The sequence below is a fragment of the Microtus ochrogaster genome, unplaced genomic scaffold, assembly GCF_000317375.1.
Source record: "Microtus ochrogaster isolate Prairie Vole_2 unplaced genomic scaffold, MicOch1.0 UNK2, whole genome shotgun sequence".
In the NCBI taxonomy this organism is placed as follows: Eukaryota; Metazoa; Chordata; class Mammalia; order Rodentia; family Cricetidae; genus Microtus; species Microtus ochrogaster.
In genome coordinates this window covers 25,517,312-25,542,985 of record NW_004949100.1, presented here as the reverse complement: position 1 = coordinate 25,542,985, position 25,674 = coordinate 25,517,312, and the positions used below count along the sequence as shown (strand labels likewise).

Genomic DNA, 25,674 nt, shown 5'->3' with positions numbered 1-25,674 from the left:
TTTTAAATAATCAATAAAATTTTAAACTTTGCTAAATTTAAAATATCTCTAAAATTATGGTTGGGTCAAATAACAGAAGGAGAAACACCAAAATTGTGCATTAGCATTGAATTCAATGACAACTATGAGAATTTCCTTCATCTAACAAATTTACAACCTTCCAGTCTCCTATTTACCCCTTTAAAGGAAATCTAAGTTAACTAAGTGTGGAAATCAAGATGCTTAAGGATTTGAAGAAAGAAATAGATAATAAAAGTATAAATAGTATAAAATAGTATAAATAGTATAATTTGTTTCAAGAAATTCAAAAAAACCCATATCAACAAAAATCACATAAAATAAAAATAGTACATATATCTTTTGTGAATAGAGAAATTTCTAATTATAAAAGAAATAGAATAAGACATGAAGGACAAATGTGACTGGACAAATAGTTTTGAACATTTTAAAGAATTAATGTTAGTAAAAAACCAAATCATAGGACGAAAAGTGTAGAAAAGAAATTCACTGGGGATTTTAAACTTAAAATCAAAAGTTTTGCCAAGAATATTCTATTTCCCCTCCAATATTCTCAATTTCAGCATAAATGAAATGAGAACAATGACCCTCTTGATTTCTGAAAAGTGAAGAAATAAGGTATATATATTCCCTTTCTCATACCCACATGTACATATGTATATATATGTGTGAGAGAGAGATATCAAACTTCTGTGTTCTAAACACTGTCAACTATTGCATTACACAATTATTGATTGCATGTAGCTATACCATAATTCACGAGAAAAACACTGAGATTCCCCTAACAGAAAGATATGCAAAGGACACGAGTAATTTATAAAAGAGGAAGTTCAACTAGCCAATAAACTTGAAATTTTTAACCTTGCTAATGATATGCAAATTAAAACATTAATAAAACTCCACATTCCAACTAATAAATTAGAAAACTATTGAACTTATAATACAAGAGGGAAGCTTTCTCATGAACTGGTGCATAAATTTTCCACAGCTTGATCTTGAAGGCACTTTGATAATGGTCCACCCTCTTCCAACCCACACTGCTACTCCCAGGAATATATTTTAAGCTGTCAAAATTTTATTTTTGTGTGAATAATTAGATATATTTTAAATCAAGAGACTTTATGGTCTCTGATATCATAAATTTTTCAATGAAAATAACTCTTACAGCATATTACTAATATATGTAGACTTATGAATTTGTAGTTATTTTATGCTATGGATTTTGTCACTAACACATATAACACAAAATTGAAATGCTGAAGTGAATATAAGTTCTAACATTTTCTCCCTGCACCATTAACAGAAGATCAGCTAACGTGTGAAGAGCTTGTTCCTAACTTCATTCCTAACCTTTGTCCTGAGCTTCATCCTCACTCTGTAGTTAAAAGAAGGGGAAGGAATCACACTGCATCATTCAGAGTAAATGTTACGCAGTTGCTTGGAATCACAATTTTGGATGATATTTAATTCTGAGAACATAGATGGTGTTAAGGAAGGGTGGCTAGATCCCTCCTGGCTAGCTCGTGTTTATAACTCCAGGACCTAGCAAAGAGCACAATAGATACTAAATATCTAAATAGTCACTGAATAAGTAACTGAACTGTAAAAGCGGGTCCTAGCTAAGAATTATGGTACACAATTGTAAATCAAGCACCCAAGGGTTTGAGGCAGGAGTATCGCCAAGTTTGGTAAGCCTGGGTGGCATAAGGAGATCCTGCCTTTAACACATATAGATACATGTACATACAGTAATTAATTAATTAAAGCATAAAAATAGGATACTTGTTGTAGGAGGCTACTTGTTAGTTCCTGGCTGCCCAGACCACAAAATGATCCCACAGAAATTATAATATTTGCAATACTGTTTGGCCAATAGCTCAAGTGTATTTCTGGTTTACTCTTATATCTTTTTTTTCGGGGGGGAGGGGGTTCAAGACAAGGTTTCTCTGTAGCTTTGGTGCCTGTCCTGGAACTAGCTCTTATAGACCAGGCTGGCCTCGAACTCCCAGAGATCCGCTTGCCTCTGCCTCCCGAGTGCTGGGATTAAAGGCATGCGCCACCACCGCCCGACTACTCTTATATCTTATATAAACCCATTTCTATTATTTTATATTTTATCATGAGGATCGGGGCCTACCTGCAAGGTTCTGACTGGCAACTTGCATCTGTCTCCAATGGCAACTCCATGGCTTCTCCATGACTCCGCCTTCTTTCTCCCAGCATTCAGTTTAGTTTTCCTGCCTAGCTCTATTTTGCTAAGCCACTGGCCAAAACAACTTTTTTCATTAACCAATAAAAGCAACATATAGACAGAAGGACTTCCCACACCAGATACTTACTTATATTTACTATTTGATTTCAAAAACATGTAAATATTATATATATTCATAATATATGTGTCAATTTGCCTCTCTCTATATAGACACATATGAACTTTTGTATATATGTATATTATTTTCAGAAATTTCTACAAGTTCTATAATCTTTAATTAAAATTTAAGGCTGATATAGCTAAACTTGAAGATGAAATATGGCAGTTTTGAAAGGATAAAAATCTAAAATTTAGATTATAAGAAATTAGTAGTTAAAGAACCCAAATTTTGCAACTCAAGAGGACAGAAAAAGAAGAACTTAGAAATCTTTTCTCTTGTTTAAAGTCAGACCTGTGTATTGCCATGGATACTTCTGGATGCTTGGACACTTGGCTGCCCCTCCTTATTCTGTTCTGTAGGCACACATTCAGTGTTCATAAAATTTTTCCAGCCATCTTGTTATCAGCATAGATCTCTGAGCCTCTCACTCTGAGATCGCTTCACAGGTTATAGAGAAAGTCTGAGAATCTATAACCTACACCCTACACAGGGTTATAGCCCATGGGATTTGAAGAACACAGATGAAAGAATCATGAAGAGTGTAGAATCTTCTTGGCATTGCCGTCTGCAAGCCTGGGGATCTCAGAATGAGTAACAACAGCTCGGTAGGAATTGAAGTTATGACTTAAATGGCACTTGAATCATCTGCTGTAACTGCAAGCCAAAAGCTGCACTGAAGCAATTCTTAAGAGCAAAACTTCCATCAGGCAGTGTGGTGCATGCTTTCAAAGACAGACAGATCTCTGTGAGTTCAAGTCCAGGTTTGTCTACAAAGGCATTTCCAGGTCAGCCAAGGTTACATACTGAGGCACGGTCTCAAAACTAAACAAACAAATAAGCAAAATATAACAAAAATTCTTAAGGTCCCTGCAAACAGTTGAAACGGGGCTTTTTACCATGCATGATTAGGTTTCATTTACAAAACACTGAGAGTTCAAAAGAGGCTGGCTTGGTGACTTAACTGGAGAAGGGTGTCAGGCCTGGAGAGTCCTGCACAGTCTTGCATGTAGTAGTGTTCTTTCTCTGTCAAGCTTGGCTATGTAGCTGTTAAGTTCCAAGGAAGTGACAGACACATTTATCCATCTGAATATCTATCTGTCTGTCTATCTACCTACCTACCTATCTATTATGGGTGTCAGGTTGGACACACAGATGTACATATGTAGAGGTCAGAGGACAAATTGCAGGAATCAGTTCTATCATTCTATTATGTGGGTCACTGGGATTGAACTCAGGTCATCAGGGCTTGGCAGCAAATACCTTTATTCACTGACCTCTGAGCTTTCTGGCTGGTCATACATATAGACATGCATATATATATATATATATATATATATATATATATAGTCTTATTTTTTTTAAAGTTAGTATACAATGTGGTTGGTTTCATCATGGTATTTTCATACATGTGCGTCATTATACTTTGTTCTAGTTGGACTCCTTTCACAGCTGCCCTCTCTTGTGCCCCTGTTTAACTGCTAACTGATTCTTCTCCCTGCCAATACCATGGTCTTCCACTCTGCGTTCAGGTCACATGTATTTTGTTTTCCTCTCCTTATGCCCATCCCTAAGATCTCTTTCCTCCCCCTTTTTGATCCTCTGTCCAGTTTTGTCACCTTCACACATACAATTAAATAAATATTTATTTGCACATTTGTGCCTTATATGCATGGATGTTTTGTCTGCATGTATATTTGTGAACCCAATGGAGGCCAGAAGAGGAACTGGAATTACACACAGCTAGGGGCCACCATATAGGTGCTGGTAATTGAAGCTGGACCCTCTACAAGAACAAAACGTGCTTTGACAAATCTGAATCGGGTTTCTCCAGCAGGCTATCAAGCGATTAGGTATATGCCAAGGAGTGATACAGCTGGATCATATGGTAGATTCTTGTAGATTTTAAGAATTCTCACCATTGATTTCCAGAGTGACTATACAAATTTGCAATCCCATTTATTAGTAGTTGAGGGTTCTCCTTTCCCCACATTCCTGTCAGCATTTGTTGTCAGTTGTTTCCATGATGTTGGCCGTTCTAATTTCATTTCTGTGATTGCTATGGGTGTTGAGCATTTTTAAAAATATTTCTTAGCTATTTTTACTTCTCCTTTTGAGAACTCTCCATCCAGTTTTTAAAATAGACATTATTTTCGTTGTAGGAAGTATACCTAGATGTTAAAGTGACTTTTCAAAGACTACCTGGGGAATTCTTCCCGTGTTTACAAGATTGGCCTTCAGAAACATTGGAGCCCAGATCCCTTCCTCTCCTTGTCACCAATAATCCAGTCTAGTTCAAATGGACCAAAAGGCATGGCCAATATGGGTTCTGGAAAGACAGATAAACAGAGAGATGATTCATTTGATTGATTTCTTAGAGAAATTAAATTGTTTTCATGGCTATTGGGGTAAAACATTTATAAATGCGACTTTGAGTTTTCATAAGATTTGAGTCACTGGATGTTTTTCTGGTTCCATAAATTAACAACTTCTTGATGTCCAATAGTCTTTATTGCCATTTTGTGTTTTCAATTAAAGTTTTATCTAGTGCCCAAACTTCCAGGTATTTTTCCATTCTACTTTTATCTTCCTCCAAAATAGCCTTGTGAAAGAAGAGTTTGGTCTTGGCAGTCACTGTCAAGGACAAGGGACTCCTTCTCAGGTTTGGTTACATCCTAAGTTCTCACCTTAGCCCAGAGGCCCCATATGAGCTTGCTCTTGGTCATTGCCAACTCTTGGTCCCCAGAGGGTACCCCAAATTTCCCAGGACACAGTCTTTTTTCCTGTGATATTCACATGACAATTCTCCAAGGCTCTGTGGTTTCTGCCCAAGGGTCCCTTCCTGTGAGACATGATAATCGCTAAGTACATTTGGACCTCTATATCCATGGTTTGTACTAGTAGATGCAAAAAATATAGGTCAAAACAATTTTTGAACCACCAAAATGGTTCAGTGTGTAAAGGTGCTTGCTGCTAAACCTGATGACGTGCGGTCATTCATAGATCCCATCATCTCTGGTTCTCACATGGTGGACGGAGAGAACCGACTCTCACACCTTGTTTTCTGATATCTTTGTGTGACCATGCTTACACACACACACACACACACACACACACACACACACACACTACACAATTAGTAAGCAAATGTTAAAAAATTTAGATGTGTTTGTAACAAATTATGCATTTTTGTCCTTGTCCTCATTCCTTAAAAAATGCAGCTTAACCATTTGCATAGCATTTACACTGTACCAGATAATCTTCTAGGAAAGCTAGAACTGATTTAAGAACAGCAGATTATGTTTAGGCTAAAGACTGACAATTTTTTTTTCTATAGATAGGATTTTTCCGTAGAGCCCTGACTATCCTGGAACTCGCTTTGTAGACCAGGCTAGTCTTAAACTCAGGGATCCGTCTGCTTCTGCCTCCGGCTTCTGGCATTAAAGGCATGCACTACCACTGCCAAGCTCAAAGACTTTGCATCCTAGAAGTTTTTCTTGGACCTTGCCCAGTACAACTGCTTTGCTCTTAGCTTTCATTACTACCCTTCATTGTGATGTTTCTTTAATTATTTACTTGACTTTTATTAGTACTCCTTACTATAAATTTAGCAGCAAAGGGCTCTGAACTCTATGTCTTGCTTAGTGATACACACCTGTCATATGCAGAAGGGAGTGATATGTAATATTTACAGATATGTATTTTTAATAACTAACATTAAAACACCACGAGCATCAAAGTTAAATAAATAAAATAAATTCCATAATCTCTTTACAAGAACAAATCGAACTGATTTTCTCTGGAGTTTTAGAAACATATCCGATGTTTTAAAACCCACTGTAATTGGCTGGATGCTTTTAAATTTAAAAAAAAAAAAACTTGTAAATTGATCCCTTAGTTTGTCTGAATGCTAATTTGAATTTACTTACTTTATAGCTTATTTTAATCAACATTTTCTTGATGATTTGTTGGATGCACAAGTATGATTAGTTTTGCTTGGCACATGAGGAAACAGTGGCCACAGGTCCAAAGGCCAAAAGCAAGCCTCTGGAGTGCCCCCATCATGGGAGTCCATTAGTGGGAGCAGAAGAAGCTGGTGCCTGAATCCTTGGAGCTGAAGTGTGCGAAACAGTAGGAGAAATGATATTCCACTTCTCATTTGTTCTGCACAAGAAACTGGAAACATTTTAGGCAAAGCGCATGTGTATGCGGGAGTCCAGTACAAGTATCTAAGAGCTGTTGACTGAGCACCCTCAGCACTACTGTATCTACTATAGCACAGACTACCTAAGGTATTGACAATGGAACCCAGCCACATTATAATTAACGGGGAAGTTACTCCATGAAAGCACATAAAGTCGGATGTCTCTATAAGGTCTTCATAAAAATCTTAGTGTGTTCATTGGGTTTAGAAGCCTCTTGGCTACTAAATTGCCTAGATGAAAGCTACAGAGGTTGAATAAAGACAACTTTATTACATCAAGGGCTGAATTATCCCAAATCTGAGCATGCAAGAGGAATCCCTTTGCCCCACATTAGTGTCTGTGTACACGAATGTACCAGTGCCCCAAAGAAAACAAATCCATACTTGAAATTTGGCCTTAAATACTGGACACAGAATAGTCCCTGCGATACTCCTTCCTCTCCATCTTCAGAACAGCTTCTGATTGCTGGATGTTAACTTGTCTTCAGACTACTCCTCAAAGTGGGTGATCCTGTATCACCAGTTGCTGACGGTCTCCTTAAAACCAAGAGTTAGGACAAGAGAACCGTAAGGTGGAGCTACATGTTCATTAACAACCTCAATGATGCCTGAACATTGCCTCAAAGAAAGGTAGTGTGTCAGCGCACGCATGCTCAGCCACTTGTAGACAGTGTGTCACAGTAGCATTTAACAGAGCCACCAAGCATTGACACCAACAGCAAGTATGCTGAGGCACACTGGAAGCGCTGAGTGTCTCTTCTCCTTCCTTTCCTGGTATTAACCAGTCAGCAAAATATGTGGTGGTAGCAAATCTTTCTTGATCTTTCCTTTCCCCGCCCCTGCAATCTTCAGAACAACACTTGGATATAATGAACTCAATAGATATCTGTTGGATTTCATCAGTTTTTGTCTTAAGCAGACCCTGGTTTTTAAGCCGTTCTGCATTTCGGAGGTCAGAGGTTAAAAGACATACTTAAATAAGTCTATTTATCATTTGAGTTGGGGGGAAATCTGCAAAATAATTTTTGACAGGAGTTAAGAAAGCTAGCCAGTGAGGTGGGGATAACCTGTAAAACACAAACCACCCAGCTCATGGACTTGTGAGAGCCCAGAGAAGAGATTTAGATAATCTTTCCAATCATTCTCCCTCCTTCCCCACCCCCATCTCCTTGGAATTATGTTATCTCTGCTTCTCTTAAAAGCTCAGAAGCCTTTTGAATTGGGGCAGCATTCAAAGAACAGTCAAGGGTCACCCTTGGAATATTAAAGGAGAGTGGATTACCCGGAGAGGGAGGGCAAAGAAATGCTGGGGCTGGACTCTGCCATGTGCAGGCTGGAGGGAAAGAGAGGAAGCCCACTAACTGGGCTGAAAGAAGGGGGGACGCAGCTAGGAGCAGCCCCATGAATAGTCTCAGCAGGCTGTGTCAGGCTGGGGTGGGGGGAACATTATTGAAATCAATTAGGCAATGAATGGCCTTTTGACCAAAATAGGATGACTCTTTAAAGAACATAGAGACGTCAAACTTATAAAATAAAATTAAAAGCCAGATACAGTCTTAATTTGGAGATAAAATTCTATAGAATTTACAGTCCTCTGACAGTTACTTATTCCTTAAAATAATAAACCTTTAGGATTTATGGAGTAAATTCCTTCTCAAAGGACTTCAGAGTAATTTAGTTAAAAAAAACTAACAGGTTTTTGACCTTTCTTTCATTTTTTATAGATATCGATTCTTGTTTTTGTTTTTCAAATAAAATCAATGCCTATTTAGGAGGGGCTTGGTGTGTGCCCCACACCCTCCTAATGTTTGGAGTAGGAAGACCCAAAGGCAGGCTGGCCCCTTAGCAGTGGTTACTGACTGGTTTATTTTTGTGTATGTGTAGGGAGTAGATCAGAGTCTCTCTGAAAATATAACGAAGGCTAAGGAGCTCCTTTTACTAAGGTACCCAAACTCTCACACCTTGTCAGAGGGCAGGAAACAAAGAGCACAGTGCAAGCAATAGAGAAATCTCTTTTATTACTAGGCAGTCAGCGTGGTCTAAGCGCTATTTGAATTATTTATTTAATCTGTAAACGCATCCCATGCGGCATATGCTATTATTACCCCCATTTTCTTCCCAGGGAATTGGAGGCTCAGGGATGTAAGTCCTAGCTCCTAGCCCTGCAGAGAGCAGGTGACCTCATGCCTGAACTCAGGCTGCTACTGGTCGCAGTGTCCAGACACTAACCCTTGGCACCATGGGACTGGAAAGTGGGGCACCCCAAGACCCCCAAGGAAAGCTGACTACAGAGAGAGCTTATTGTAGACCAGTGGGTGTTTGTGCACAAATTTGACCAGCTCACCCTAGATACTTCATTGCCACATGACACAAAAATCATCTCCACAATTTCACAACACCAGAATGTGAATAGCATATTCTACGGTTTACAGTGCATAGCAGGGCGTCCAACAGGGAAGGTAGATCAGCACCTAGCATATTACACAGAAATTTGGACCCAACTCACAATGGACAACCGGAATTTTTGATCTGGATTTTTAGGGATATTAATTGGTCAGCAGGGGGCAGGATGGATTTTTCTATTTATTTACAGAAATCAGAAACAAAGGAAAACAGATATTTTGTAAAAAGAAAAAGTTTTAACTTGGTATCTTTGTCATTCAGAAGGGAAGGATGAACTTAGAGGCCCTCATGTATTTAAACTACTTATTAAAATGATCGAATTAGAAATTTTATAATAAAATCAACCTTCAAATACCTGTGTGTATTTCTATGGACAACTCCTTGGTGGCTGAGAAGGCTGGGAGGACAGTGGTGTGATGAACTTCCTGTACCAGGTAGATTTTTCTAGAGAGAAGCCGGGTAGACAGAGCTTAGAGTCGGACCCACGGGGAAGGAGCCCTTTGTTCCTCTGGGCCATTCTGAGCCCTGCAGCCTTCACTTTGACGCCCAGTCTGAAGGCAGCTCTTCTCTCACATCCCTCCTTCCTGTCCCCCCTCTTGCTTCCTTCACTATTACTGAATCAATCAAAACCCGATGTAACTGGGAGTGTAGTTTGTATCAGACACATTGCTCAATACTGAGGATTCTGCCTGCTCATGTCTGTGTATATGTGCCTTCCTGTGCCACACACTGTCTGTGCACACTAATGTGCCAGCGCCTCAAAGAAGGCAAATCCATACTTGAGGGTTGGTCTAGTGTATTACCCTATGCATACGTGCTCATGGACATGCACACACACACACACACACACACACACACACAAACATACCCACAAACACACACACATGCACACAATCAACTAATATAGAAATGTAATGTATGCAGGCCTAGTAAAAGATTTCTTTGAGTATCCTGAAGATTCATATAAAACAGATGAGAAGAACCAATTTAGTTTTAAAAACAAAATGGGCAGCTCAGTTGTCCTGACTCTCTTTGAGGTCCTAAAGGTAAATCTGAAAATCTTAAAACTTCTCAGTCCTTGGCTTGGAAATCCCAAACTCAAGATCAGATTTTCCAGTTCTGAGAGAAGACTGTCATTCACCTTTGCAAAAGTTACAGATGTTGAACACACATAGTGCACACCCACAAATACATACACACGTCTGCTAGAGATTTTAAGACGTTATAAATAAATTTTAGTTAGAGCAGGGCTTGAATGATTTCTTTTTGTAATTCTTTAACAGCCATCCACTCCAATTACTAAATGTAAATTCATGTTCCTCAGAGCTGTATTTTGGTTGAGGCCTCGTGCCTATTTGAAGCCGTAAGATTATAAAGATTATGTGAATACAGGGTAGGTGTGTGCAGTGTCGATACTGCTACATAACCCTATTACCTAAAGCTCCAATCCAGACAAGCCAGATTGAACTCTTATTGATGCTTTTACATGAGGCAGCAGAAATCGAATTGATGGTGCTATTAGGTTGTCAATATCAGTGTCTCCCTCTCTTCCCAGATAAGTAGGCATGAAGCATTGTCCATACAGTCATATTAGCTTCCAATGGGCCAAGACACTATAGAAGTCCAAGGTGACGTTCTAGATGAGGCGTGTCCAACTGCAGTTTTGTATAGGTGCTTTGTAGAATTCCAGAATGGATGGACTCTTATTTGTGTGATCATTGTGTTGTTACCTCAGCCTACACACTCAGGTGGATGGGGTTTTGCTTATTGCCTCACTTGTGATTAGTTACAGCTGTGTTTAGTGATGCCCTCTTGAACAGAGTTTGAGTTACCCCCAGAGTATAAGCACAGTTAGGAGTATGTGACACTATGGTACCTGGAGAAGGACAGAGACTCTAAGAGGAAGGGACAGTCACTTACGTATCTGAGGTTCAACTAGCGAAAAGCAGTGCTTAAGCTGGTTATATGTTAAACTCACCCCTGGTAAGTGAAATGTCATAGTCAGACAGAAAAGCAACCAGATAATATGCTGTCTTGTTTTTTCATTTCATATGATGCTGTATATTGATCTTAAGCAAATAGTGCCTGGATAAAATGTTGAAGATAAAGAGGAAGTGGCGAGCAGTGTCCTACCCAGGGTATGTTCCCAACAGAGGCACTAGATTTTGTCAGTTTTTTGAAGGTTCTTGTTGAGAGGAGTAATCGCTGACGTTGCAGGTGCTTAGGAAACGAGGGCCTTGGAAGGAAGAAGAGGATCCACTATGGTAGATAGTAGAGTCTCCTCCTCCTTCAGCAGCAGTGACTGCTACTCCAAACCAAGGGCAGAGAGAGATATTAACCCAGGTCAGTGGCTTTATATGGACAGCAGTATTGTAGAAAACAGTCTACAGTACACTCTACTCTTCAAATGTATTGTATGTATTGTATATTTGAGTCTCACAATATTTCCAAGGAGATATAGAACATCATTTTGAAAAGCAAACTAAGATTAAGGAGACAAGAGGTTCACTCATGGTCCTGAAGATCATTAGTACAAATGTTAGGGACATCCACAATAATCCCCTTCATATTTTTAGAAAACCACTATATGTGTCCAACAGTCCTCTGAATTTTGAGTGCCTTGTTGGGTTTCCACAGAATACTTACATATATGGGGATAGAATTGGGAAAATTTCAGCATTCTAACTATAATGGAATCGAGGTAAAAGATGAGAATTGTGACTGTTGATTAGAAAAAAGAATTTCAGATTCAGGCCAACATTTCTGTGTGAATTACTGAGGGACCTTCAAGAGCACATGTGGAGTTTTCATGAAGTTTGTTATGATGCAAATTTCTGCTGAGTATTCGTTGAAACTGTGGCATTTCCTGCTTTTCTTAAAATCAATCCTTTTATAAATATAAGAAATTATATTTGAAATAAAATAGTGACAGATAAATGTGTGGCATTTTAGTGTACATATCTGATTTTCCTAATATTCAAGATTTTCCAATTTTCAAAAATACGTACTTAGAAAACATAAAAATAATATAAAAGAATATCTATTTTCCAAGGTTAGCTATTTTTTTTAGCTATGTCTTTTAAAAGTTATTCTTAAGAGGAGGTAATAATGACTGCTTAATAATTAGAGACTGGTAAACCTTAGGGAGAAAATATTCTTCAATATATTAAATATACTGAGAATTGAACTACTTAACATGATAATTGATGAAAAATACAAGAAAATTTGTTTTCTCCATGGCCTAAGTAACATCATTTACTCTTTTTTTTTTTTTTTTTGTTTTTTTTGTTTTTTTTGTTTTTCGAGACAGGGTTTCTCTGTGGTTTTGGAGCCTGTCCTGGAACTAGCTCTGTAGACATCATTTACTCTTGATATAATTACTTCTCCAAACTTGCTATAGTCTGGTCCCTTCCTCTTAATTATTTTCTACTTTTACCACTTTTCTGTGGGAAAATTGTTCACAAAATATGGTGTTGTGTTTATATATTAAACTGGAAGTAGGTAATTTGATCCTATATTCGTTTCCCTACCCTAAATGGAAACACGTTTTTGTTTTTTTATTCTTTGAGGCAGGGTTTCTTTGTGTAGCCCTGGCTGTCCTGGCACTTGCTCTGTAGACTAGGCTGGCCTTGAACTCACAGAGATCTGCCTGCTTCTGTCTCTCAAGTGCTGGAATTAAAGACGTGTGCCACTAATGCCCGGTAGAAACATGTATTTTGTTTTCTTTAAACATAAATAATATTTCTATTGAATTCTGGTGTGGGTAATTTTATCATGCAACCAAAGGAATTTTCAAGGATTTTTGAGGACTGCCTAAGTTATTTATATTGTCTCCAAAAGTAACTTCGACTGTCGGTTTCATACTTGATTTGTTTACAAAAATATGCTGGACCTAGCTCAAGTTCTGCGAAGAGGGGTGTGGCTGTTCCCATTGCTTGGCTGCCACTGGGCACGGGTGCTTTGCTGAATTCATAATTTTGCTCTCCTTACTTCTCTGAGTAGAAATTGAGAGTGGTTATGCTTCCAAAATTTTTGTCAACTTCTGAAGGTCTTGAGCTGAATTATTCGATCTCTGCTTACCTGGCATTATTTTTAGCAACCTGGCAAAAGTCCATGCTGAATTCTCCATAGTAATAGGGTGTCCTGTAGCCACTCATCAAATAAAACTTGGACAGAAGTGCATTGGAACATCTCTATTGAGAATTACAGGAAAGGATAACAGAGTATGATGAGAATGCATTCAATCAATAAAAACTAAACTGAACAAGGTTGTACGTCAGGTGGACTTAACTGAACTTTGAGGACCACCCTTGTACCATAGAATATCTTGGACACCAGTGTTTTGTGACAGGCATTTAGAGAAACACTCTCTCATTCCAACCTTTTTATTTCTGAGATAACAATATTATGGTTGAAAGTGTTTACATGGTGTGTGTTATGATTATCTAGAGAGGCCACTGAATGCATCTGGGTATTGAACACCTTACAGTGTCTGGTCTCCTATACGGCAGTATTCCATGTGTTTTGCCCAAGCAGAGCCATCCTATGGGGAAGGAGATAATACACACAGCCCACTTTGGAATTGCTTGTCTAGGCTTAATGCAAGCCATGGCCCTGTTGACTCTTCGGTTCCTACTTCAGTCACACTCAGTGGTTACTGGGAAATAGAAAAGGGTCCATCTACAAGAGCTTGAGATATAGCTTCAAAACTTAGCCATGTGTCTTAGGTTCCGGTCACCCAGCCTTTTTGATCTTGAGTTCTTCATCCATAAAATGTGGGTAATACCTTGCCTCGTGTGTATTACAACAGATACCTCTGAAGGACTTGTCTGACAAAGGCACTGAGTGAGTGGTTCTTATTCCTTAGGGACACCTGAAAGAGACCTAAATAGGTACTGTACTCTTTTGATGTTGGGGTACAGTCCTACTGTTCACGTTAGGATATGGTGAAAGTTTCCTTGAAATTTTGCTAATGGAGTAATTTCCATTCTTTTTTAATTTTCTTCTGTCTTACTCTCTAATTTCTTTCTTGTCTTTTCACTATCCTGGCCTCTTGAGTCTCTAGCGACCCTTGTGAGTACCTATAGTGACATAGGCCATGTCCTGTTCTTGAACCATTGACACTTAAACAAAAGACCACTTTCTCCTACCAGTGTTTATAACCAAATGACACAGAGGCCTTTATTTCTCCTACTGCAGTGGTAACAACTTAAAGTGGTTAGTATGAAAGTTTTATTCATTTTTTACTTTAGCCATTTTTTTTCGTGTTTGTGGCTGAGGAGATCCTTGGCTATGTTGAAGTGAGAGCTCTCTTACATTTCTGCCAGCTACCATGTGGGTATGTACTGGAAAGTCCTGTCTTCTCTCTGCAGAAATGGCTTTACAGACTACCATAGCACTTGGCACAGAGACTGTCTTCTAAGCTCACTCTTACTTGAACGAGACACTCGGTTCCCATAAGTCTGTGCTTAGTGGTTACTGCAGGTGGCACATTTTCAAATAGACCACCCAGTGGCTGCATTTGTGATTAAAAGCTGTCTGCTCTCTGACTCACTAGGGGTTTGCTATTTAAGTATGTCATGAGCGTGCGTGTGTGCACGTGTGTGTGTGCACATGCAGAAACATGCACATACACAAAATCAACTATGTCATGGAAATTGTAAAGTGTTTTGTTAAATGAAAACTCAAATGAGTACTTTAATGACAAGCTGAATTTTTTAAACTTCTCTCGCGAGAAGCACTACTTGGCAACCTAACCATGTATGAGGTGCAGAAAAGTCATTTAGGAAACTAATGGCCAGTGAATATCCACCACCGCACAGGGCATGCTCTGCACAGATATTTAAGTGCCGGTGGACTTATCAACTTCATCTCAGCTCTTCAGTGGGATTCGGGATTCAATTCTGACCCTTCACAATTAAGCAGGACAATATTCCTTTTTAAGTCTTCGCAGATATTCATTGACACATGAATAGTCTCGTGTAGCTTACAGGAAGGTATTGCCAACAGAAGTTCACCATCAACATCCCTTAAAAGATATTCAAATAAGCAGTGGAATGACAGAGATGGGATGTCTCAAAGGGACAAATCATCTCTTCCTTTAGGTTACAGAATATTCAGCCTTTAAGGAAGTGTAAAAAATGTTCTAGTATTTAAACCTGGGTTCTTGTATTCTATGATAAACACACTATAAATACCAGGAGTCTTGTTCCCTTCCCTGTTCTGCCCAGACTGTTCACTAAATCAGAACAAAACGCACGCGTGCACACACACACACACACACACACACACACCACACTCTCTCTCTCTCTCTCTCTCTCTCTCTCTCTCACACACACACACACACACACACACACACACACACACACACACAGTCTTCTGTAAATGTACAGAGGAAAATTCTGAGGAAATTTAGAGAATTGCCTGTCTCCTTTCTGTTTTGTCAGTCTCTCTCTATCCCCCAATGCCAAGTGCTCTAAAATCTAGCCTCCAAAGCCAGTGTCTGGGATGCGGATCTATATTTAGATTGACAATACGACCACATTGATTACACTGATTCTATTTCAAATATTTACAATATACTGAGACAAGCCTAATCTATTTTCTAAAGAGTTCAAGGTAGGTATCAGAGTTTCCGAGGAGGTAACAATGGAGAAATGTTTGTGGTTGCTATCTACAATAATCTGATGTTGACAGAGAGTAGTATTTTATTTAGTAATTAACAGTGTAAAGGGCCGAGGAGCTGTCATGTTGGTTCTTAGGCTAGGGAATGTGATGAAAGATGATATCTGCGATCGCATCCTTTCCACTTGTTTAGGATTGTCAGGATGAGAAATGTCAGCATTATGAAAGCTCAGCTCTGCTCTTGATATGATAAAACCCTTCAAAAGCCAGCCTTTCTCTCTCCCTCATCCCCCTCCTTCCTCGCTCTTTCTGCACTTGCTTTTTTTATTTATCCTGTTTTGTTAGATGGCAGAAATATAATTCTTTTCTTTCTTCCTATTATAAGCCACCATTTTTGTTTTATTATATGTTTCACAACCCCTAATGCCCCACTGAAAATTACCTTGTTAAATGACAGTGTTTCAAAGCCATGAATCCTTTCCACCATTCCCTCAGAGGTTTGAAACAGTCAACAGACTGTAAAGAATAAATAATAAAAAAGTATTGATTATTTTGATGACTGTGAGATTCAATTAAGTATTAATTTTGCCCTCCAGTGGACCTATCAAGGTATTCAAAAGGGAGGATTCGGCTCAGCTAAATGCGTGCTGAGTGCTTCAGCCTTAAATAGGGAGAAAATGTGTTTACCTACAGTATTTGAAGAAGAAGTGCATTGATGCACAGAGTCCAATATTTAAGTGCTGTGCAAATTAAGCCCTGGTGACAGTGACATTGTTTTCAGTGGTATGAGTATTGACTAAAGAAGTGCATTTGATGACAGCTTAAACTATTTGTATTGATTAACATTTTCATAGATTATCATGTGTCATATCAAATTCACTTTTCAGGCATGAATACATTAAAAAAAACCCACAGGCATACCACAACCAATGTGATGATGGGCAGGGGAGCATGCCGCCCCACCTGCTCCTGCACGTCACCTGTTTCCTGCTCAGGAACCATTTAGGCATGAACTTGACAATAAATAGCTCCCAGATCACGAAGGAAAAAGGCAGTTTTTGCTTTGCTTTGCTTTGCTTCTGCATCTGATATCTGTGCCAAAGCCATCTTAGTTTGCAAGTGGACTAAAGGCTAGATTTGGGGGGCATTGCTCCTCATCGTAACATGCCCTTCTGAACAAGCTGAAGATAAAGCCGGGCTAAATTATTGGGGAGAAAAGTTTTGCCTTTTTTTTCTTTCTAGAGGTGATTCTTGATTTCTTTTTCTTTAATGCTCTGGGTGCATGATGCTCTAGGTAACTGAATTATTGAAAACAGTTTGTAAGTATTTTCCCACTTCCTTAAAAATGTAAGGCAATTTCTGTATATTTTGTTGTGTACTGTTTGCTTTAAAATGTGCATTTGATTGGGGTCAGCCTCTGTCTCCAGTCTGGGACCCTTGTAGGGTAGAGAACTTCTAAGTGTGCTCAGATTTTACATAAGAAATATCTCTTATTCCACTGAAAGCTTGTAGCGGTCTTTTTTCCCCCTGTCTCTTTTCTCTGCTCTTGGGATAGGGTTTAATTGCTTCTCCCCCAGGGAGAAGGCTTCTTAAAATAGTCCCGTTCCCTCCATAGGGTGCCCCTTCTAAAGAGGTACGTTGCTGGAGTACAAACCAGCACTTTCTTTTTTTTCCCCTTACTGCATTAAAGACAGAACAAGGTGTAAAAACATCCTTACAAAAGCACATCCCACAATTAAAGCCGTGTTGGTTAGGCTGCTTGCAAAGAAGTTTTTTTTTTTTTTTATCCCCCTCCTTCCTTTTCCCTCCGAAGCTCCTGAATCTCTCACATGCTAGTTGAGCTTTAATAGGGTGGGGAGTAATGGAGAACTCATCGAATCTGTAATAGCTCTTCACTTGACTGCAGCCAGCAATAACAGCAGGAGCAGGCAGAGATAAGAGAGAGGAGAGAGGGAGTGTGTGTGTGTGTGGAAGAGAGAGAGGGAGAGGGAGAGAGGACACGCTCTCTAAAGCTGCCACTTTTTTCCTCCCCTTCGCTCTTGCCCCCCATCCTAGGATCCAATGATAGCTGGACAAGTCAGTAAGCCCTTGCTGTCAGTGCGCAGTGAAATGAATGCGGAGTTGAGAGGTGAGGACAAGGCTGCTACTTCAGACAGCGAGCTGAATGAGCCCCTGCTTGCGCCCGTGGAATCAAATGACAGCGAGGACACTCCCAGCAAGCTCTTCGGTAAGTCTGTCTAGGTATTTCATTTCAGTCCTACCATGTTGTCCGGAAGAGCAAGCCAGCCACCACCACCCCAGCCCCCCTTTCCTCCTGCTTTCCATTCAATGTTTTTGTAAGTGCTAAAGAGGGGCTTCGCATCCTAGAGGGGCTGAGGAACCGGAGTCTCTTCAGCTGGCTGGGAGGGATGCCCTCCAAACTTTTTCACCAACAAGGAACTTCCTTACTGTCCATTTTGACTTGTCAAGTAGCGTTGCCGTGCCCAGGTTGCAAATTATTCGAACGAAATAGAAGGAAAGAATGAAATGAAAGAACGGAATGGTAATAATAATCAGGAAATCAGTTCCATTGCGAGAATTGGTTAACATTTATTGAATAAATATCGACTCGGTTTCGGGTTGCTTTGCAGCCTTTTGTTACAGGGAAGGAGAGTAAAGAGTTATTATCTGTAGTCAAAAGATGAGTGAGGAGAACTGAAAATGTCAATACAAATCGCTCTGTGCCAGGTAAACAAAGGTGGCTACAGGCATGGCTCTTTGAAACACATTTTGTCGTCATCAGCTGAGTGAGTACTTCTTCTGCCAGAAGGGTTGAGGCAGGAGAACCATCCCCTACCCTTCTCCCTACCCCTCTCTCTTTAACATATTTTTGCCTCCCACTAACCGTGGCGACAGCCCAGGACCTTTTAGGAATCTGTTTCATAAACAAAATGAGAACAAACAGAGAGCCACTTCAGCAGAGACATCTGTCATTCAAACAGATGACAGTCTGCAAGCCAACTCCAACCACTGTGATCTCTAATCAAGGGGAGCAGGCTGCTGAGGCACGTGCCGGCGTGATGGATGCTCTGAGACTTCTCTGCAGCACAAGTACTTTATGCTTCTGAGTGACGTTAGGTTTTCAGAACAGCAGTCTCCGACATGCTTGCTCTTAATTATTTCCAAGTGTGTCTGTCTACACCTCTGTATACAACTAACCTAGTATAACAGGCAGAGAACCGTTGGCTCTCTGATTAAAATAAAAACAGTCCTAAGCCTGAAGTTTAGAGTCAAACAACATCAATACATAAAATACTTGGTGAGGGATGCTGATTAATTTTAAAATCGGTTTTAATTTTTTTTTTTTTATAGAGAACAGGCAGAGCTTCCTTGGCCAGTGGGTCAGCAGCTCTCAGTGGCTTCCATAGAAAACAGCTTTCTACTTATAAATGTTCAGGCAAACACTTTTATGTTTTGTGTTCAGAAGGGAACCACAGAGAAACTTTGTTTTAAATTTTTCTTTTGGTAAAATGCTGATTTTCACCTAAGAACACAACTGATTTCAGTTTTCAGAAAATCCTATGGTTACTTTTAGTTCAAAAGGCTCCGGCTTCTGAAATCAAGCCTTCATGCCTGGCTTGGGAGGTCTTAGCATTTCACTCCGAGGAAGCTTTTAGCTGTAGTTTAAGTTCTTAGCTGTGTGAAAAGTTATGCCCTGAAACACTCATTTTCTTTTAAGAGGCTAGTGAGAAAAATCAGATAAAATTATCAATTGCAGGAAGGCAAAACCCATGTGCAGCGCTCTCTGCAACTGAGTGTATTGAGGAGGGCTTTAGCTTTCTACAAGCTGCTGCTTTCAACCTCAGCAAAGCAGCAGATATTAAATTATTTGTCCCAAACATTTTATGTATTTTTCTTTTAAAAAAAAGTGAGAACATTTTGTCAACCTTGGTTTCTAGCCACAAGTTCTTTTCTGTCAGCTGACGTGATGAAGGGTTGATTGATTTAACGTGGCATTTATTTAGATTTTTCAGCATTGAGAATTGCTTCACACTCTGCAGCCTACTTTTGATGTTCTTCATGTACAGTGAAGAAAACTTTGAAAGAACCAACGGGGCCAAAGAAATTTTATTTAAGGTTCCCTGAAAAGATTTTAAGTGGAGTCTTTCTGGGATGCCAGAGACTAAGGAGTCAGAGTTTAACCAGAAGCTTACAGTGGACTTGGGATGGCCCCTTCCCTGCATTTTGAGATTCTCAGTGTGTGACAGTGAGCCCAGCCAAGTCCCCACACTCTGCCTTGGGGTGTTTCTTGTTCACTAGATTGCCTTTCTTCTCTAGATTACTTTATAAACACAATATAAATCTTTCCCACTCTTCAATTAGGCAGAAAAGAAATCACTTGATTTAACAGTCTTGAAAACTTAAAACGAAAAAATGGAGACAATGCAAGAAAAACGGTAGGACGTAGCCAGGGAGGAGAGCACTCACTGGTCTGGGAAGGCTGTCCTCGTTATTGGGATGATTGCACTCTCGCTTTTGAACAGTACTAAGCCTCAGAATTGGAAATTTTAGTTTGCACATCTGTCTGAAACTTTCTGAACTAATCATCTCCCCGTCTTTTCGGGAATTTTGATGACAAAGTTCGTGATGCAGGAATCTGCTGTTTTCTTTAGCATGTGAATGTTTGGGTCTCCATGTTTTGTTTGTAGACATGGTTCTAATTGTGTTCTTTATTTGACATCAGAGAACTGTGTTGTTCGTGGGTAGTTGAGCTTTTCTTTAAACCAGGGTCATTCTGTTGTTTCTCTCTCGAGTCATCATGCCTCTACTTTCTACCATGTGGTTGAAGCCTGAGCTTCTTTTTTGAAAGGGACAAATTGGAATAATCCTGTGAATTTTAGTATGTTTAATGTCATGGAGAGACATTATCCAATAACAGGGCACCGGAAAAGTGTGCTTTTCCTATTGCACCTTAAATTTCAGTATAAATGGATTTCTTCAAATCTGATTCACCTGTCTGGGTCTCACTCAAATTAGTAGTCCAGAGGACAGGCCTGTTTCCCTCACAGTATGGCATCTTCAACCCCAAACTGCAGGGGAAAGGCTAATGCTGATGCCCTCTATGGATAAACAAAGGAAATTCCAGGAACCATTGGGCTTTTTATGCCTCTGCTTAAATTGCACCTCTGTACTTAACAGCATCCAAAGGGAAACATACTGTGCAGAATGTTTCGGGGCTCTGAGCCGCTCAGAATGCTAGGAGGAGGAACAGGAAGCCATATGCCAGCCTAAGTAGAAAGTTTAGAAAAGGGCCCTTGTGTTTTATGAAGTAATTACCTCAGAGGTAACGTTTTGCTTAACTTGAACAGCCATGGAAACTAAAGTACACTTAAGAGAGATAAATCCACATTTCATTGAGAAACATGTGGTGAAGGAGTTCTCTGCAACATCATTAAGTGTGCATTATTTATTCTTATAAAGCCTGCAGAAAACTCCTTCCGTTTTCAGCTTCCGAGCATATTCTGCTAAATTCTGAGCCACAGGGACAGCAAGGGCGGAGGGGGCACAGACAGGCTGGCACGTGGGAGAATTATCAGAGAAACTGGTGCTGTGTCACATACTGCTCTAGTTGCATGATGGTGACTGATGCCCCCCAATATGGGACTAGTGATGCACACACTGAAAACTGTACCCCAAACTAGCCTTTGGCAGGCACTCTCCAAGGGAACAGGTTGCTGTGTTTCTCCAGTGACAGTTATATTGCTCATGTCAACGGGGTGTCTCACTTGGAGTTACGCCTATCAAGCCTTCATTGTCCCACGTTCAGCAGGCAGGATGCTAACATTCCAAAGGTGGTATCCACCGTTTGGGCAGGAAAATGGCTACAGAAAAGATGGAAGTATGGTGTATTCCTGGGAAAATATCTGTATTCTCCACCGAAGAAGTGAGACCTCCCAAAACATACCTGAAATATTTCCTCTGTACATATTTGAGCTATGGATGGTGATTATGAGCAGTGCTTCCCCTGCTCATAACATTTCTTAGTGCTTCAAGTTGAACCTCATGATTGCTTGTGATTAACTTCCAGCTAGCCTAGGTGACTGTGCTAGGACCAGTGGCTTGTTCTCCTGTTATATCACATGAGCGGGAGGCAGAGCCCAGAACCTTGAACTGAAAGGGAAACCCACCCTTTATGAATGCTGTATGTGAAATAAAAAAAGTCTGTTTTTCCCCTATAACATAGTGGCTTTTTTTTTTCCTGGCTTAACAAAAATCACGATGACACTCTCAAGAGTGAGCCATCTCAATATCATTTATCTGTGAAGTCTTAGGAGAGGGTTGAAGGCTGGGTCAGTTATTTCTCCATGTTAGGAAACAGCACTTGTCTGTTTGTTTTCCTTTCTTTCTACTGAGCTTTGTCCAAAAGCGCGCGTTGGAAAATTTTCTGTTTTTAAATTGCCATCCAGTTTGACTTGATTAGAATTTATGGCCATGGAGTCATTTTCAATGACAAAAGGATAAAGGACTAAATTGTCTGTCACCCCTTGAGACAGTGGTCTCTGCAGGTCAGCAGCGAGGTCACTGCAGGACATAGTGGGGGGCTGTTCTTCGGCAAGGCTGCCTCCTGCCTGTGTGTGCAAGTGGAGGCCTTCGTTATGGGGTCGCTGGCTTCATTACTTTATTTAAACGTCTCTCTCAAGGTTTCAATGCATTAGGTGCTTATAATACTGGGATAAAATATGCTGGAGCCAGTAATCAGCACATAGGGCTTAAGCCCCAGAGGGAGTTAGCTGGAAAATGAAGAGGAAAAGTCTCTAGAGAAATATATTCATTTGAAATATGGAACATGCTTCTACATTTTTAAAAGTTGTTATGCTACATCAATTGAAAATTCATATTCTTTTTTCACTAAAGAAAGTGTGTTTTGATACAAAAATTAAAATATCACACACTTGTAAACCAACTAAATAAGTTGAACAATATATTCTATGCAAAAACCACTAAACAGAAATCAATAGAAGTCTGTATTTATGTAAGGAAATGGATGCAGGATAAAGTGTGTGCCACAGTTTCCAGCTTAAAAGTCAAGCAGCCCCTTGCCCTGCTGCTCTCTGACTAACAGAGATGGAAATGCAAACTTAAATATTTTTTCTTACGTTTCAGAAAATCTAATTCACTGAAGTAACTATTTTAAAAAGTCATTGAGAGGCTGTGTGTATTTAGACAACTTAGTGGCAATTTTCCTACCAGACTATCATTACGACACTGCATTGTAAACAAATCCACTTTAAGTAATATTAATATATAGACTTTGAAGTAAGAATAAATCCAGTAAGAAAGGTGCCTGTGTTCAGACTTCTCCCCAGATTGCCTCACTGAACTCTGCTCACTGCTAAGTGGCTCAGCACTGGAGCACGGTGAACAATGTGTGACCGACAATTCAGTGGGAACTTCTTAGGTACCTTCCTTTCCTGCCACTCACCACGCCTGTGGTGCTCTGGTCAGGCCAGTGCTGCAGAAGGGCAGTAGTGCAGCGTTCAAGGACTCTGGGAGACAATACATCAGCCAGCCAAAGTGTGGATGTGCCTGTCCCTTTAGCTTCCATATTCTGTTAATGTTGTTAAATGGTTCCACAGGCAGACAAACATACGTTAAGGCAGGTATGATCTGATTTATCTGCACTCTGTCCTTCTTTTAAATGATTCCATCTTAGCCTTTAGAAGGTCTTCCTGCTTCTGTCTTAAAGGTTACCTGGCATTGTAGCGTTCTCATACTTTGCCCAGCCTTGTCTCTGTCCTAATTAATGGAGAGGTACTTCTCAAAGGCTCAGCCTTCAGTAGATTGCCTGCTATCTTAATCACCTAGTTCAGTTATAGAATTGATGCTATTATTTTCAAAAATTGACCAAATAAAATATTCTCCACCTGAAAGCCGAGCTTTAGTAGGCTGTCTCAAGCAAAAAGTTGTGTGTTATCACACAGTAGACACATCATTTGTGAGAGAGCTGGCATCTCTTTGGCGACCTTGCTGGTCTATGTTTTGGGATTAATAATACATCAGACATCACACGTTTAAAGGAAAGTCGCAGTGGAAAAAAAAGTGGGGGAGCTCAGCTCTGCTCTTGGGCTACCCCTGATTACCAGACCTTTCTTCGGAAGGCAAGGCAGCTTCAGGAGAAGGCTTGTTTACCCAAATCTGCACCTGGCCCACTTAACTCACTTATTGAGTTTCTTATGCTAAAGAGAAAGATAGCAAAGTGTTGAGACCCAACTGGCACTCTGTCAGGGGGTAATCTTTATAACATTTCCTGCTGTCAGGTTAATAAATTTTTAAAAAATATCCAAAGGCAGAGGTAGCTATGGCAAGCTCATAGTAACCGTCGCCTTTCTCGCCGGAATCATTTAATATCCACCATGGCTCTGGAGTTTCCTTGTTTGTTGTTTTCCTAGGTTCTGTACTTTGCTGGTATTTTTGTTCAACTGTTTATGCTACTTCTTACTTTTAAAATGCTTACCCTTTGAAATTTCTTTTGCATTTCTCTTGGAAATCTGAATATAATTTATTTTAATTTTTGTGGCATGCTGCAACCGGACACGCATGGCCTTGTGCTCCACCCAACCCAGATAAAGCTTTAAGCCACCCAGTACAGAACTTATTTTGGGGAAATATCTTCCCGTAATGATTACATTAAAAATCTATTCATGAAAGAATATTTAGGTCTCAGCAGTAAGCAGGCATAAGGCAATGTCTGGTTAATAACACATAAACCAGTTCTTAATCTTGAAGTGTAAACTTCAATCAGAGCTAGGTTTGATAAAGCTATGAAACTGAGTAGCCTTGTCTAGAGGTTTACTCAATGTAATGTCCTGATTTATGAGACAGATGAAGCTTTTCTTAGCGATTTCAGGGGTCAGAAAAATATAACACTAAATTTATTTTCATTTAAGAAAGCATGTCCTCAGAGAAAGGAAAATCAACTTTGTTTTATAAGTATTCAAAGACAAATGCCTAATATGAACACTCAAGATGCATGGCTCAAAGGATCTCTAAAGCTGCTACTAGTTTACTTATTTTATTTTTTCCTAGTGTATTTTATGACTGTCTATGTTTTATTTCAGAATCTTAAAGAAAGACTCCCGTTTAGCCCCCCTCAGATTCTGCCCTTTGTTTTAGTGTGCTTACACTTGAACATATGATAAGATATACTATGTATTTTACACTAAAATGCTAACCATCGGGAGCTAACACCATGTAAGTACTTTTTGGAGAGCTGTGCTACCCTCAAAACTGTTTGAAGGGGGAGAAGTGATCTGAGTGCAATAACAGAGATGAGGAAATGGCATCACACAGAACTTGAAAACTTTCAAAGTTTTTTTGTGCTGTGAGAAATAAGACTCTGTAATGAAAGTTGCTATATTAAGATGCTCAAAAGCCTTTTGAGAAAATAACTCTGATAAAATTTGTTAGTTTATCCTGAAAATGAGGTAAACCATAAAGGTGTTTTCAGGAGACCTGTGTACTAATGATACACAGAAAAAAAATCACCAATTTAATCAGTTTGTCCTCATGAGTCTTTAGGTAGTAATATTTCCTTATACTTTTCTATCAAATATTTGCCAATAAAGAGTTTTCCCTATTGAAATGCTTCCAAGATATTTTTGTTTATTGCTTTTAATTTTGTCCAACTAAAGAGGAGGGAGAACAACCCAATTATGACAAAAGTTTTTTAAAGGCAAGAAATCAGAAAAATGTTTGTGTCCATCTAAAATATGAGGTGTGTTTTCCTCTTGGTTTTCATATTTATTCATATACTACTTCACATTGTCCACCAAATATGTAGTACTATGTATTTTCTGTCACCATGATGATAAAAGCCAATTTATAATACTAAACATTCTTTCAGTTCATATCTTTCATGCATCACTTGAATGTACTTCTGCATGTTAAAATAGCAGATGTTACATAAATTGAATTAAACAAGTTTGCCAGTAAAGGACAACTAAATATACTGCTTTGGGCTCTCATGGGCTCTATTCCAGGCCCAGTGTCCATTTGATCCTGACTTACAGGTAGTGG

At 39.5% G+C, this 25,674-nt stretch overlaps 1 protein-coding gene across 1 annotated transcript in view; it reads left to right on the top strand.

The window, feature by feature from the left end:
• The window catches only part of LOC113458078 (POU domain, class 6, transcription factor 2-like), a 229,440-nt gene that overhangs the window by 90,155 nt on the left and 113,611 nt on the right, over nt 1–25,674 (top strand). The window contains exon 2 of the mRNA XM_026788333.1: nt 17,674–17,845. Coding sequence (XP_026644134.1) covers nt 17,680–17,845 — 166 coding nt within the window. The 5' untranslated portion in view covers nt 17,674–17,679. The remainder of the gene's footprint in view (nt 1–17,673; nt 17,846–25,674) is intronic.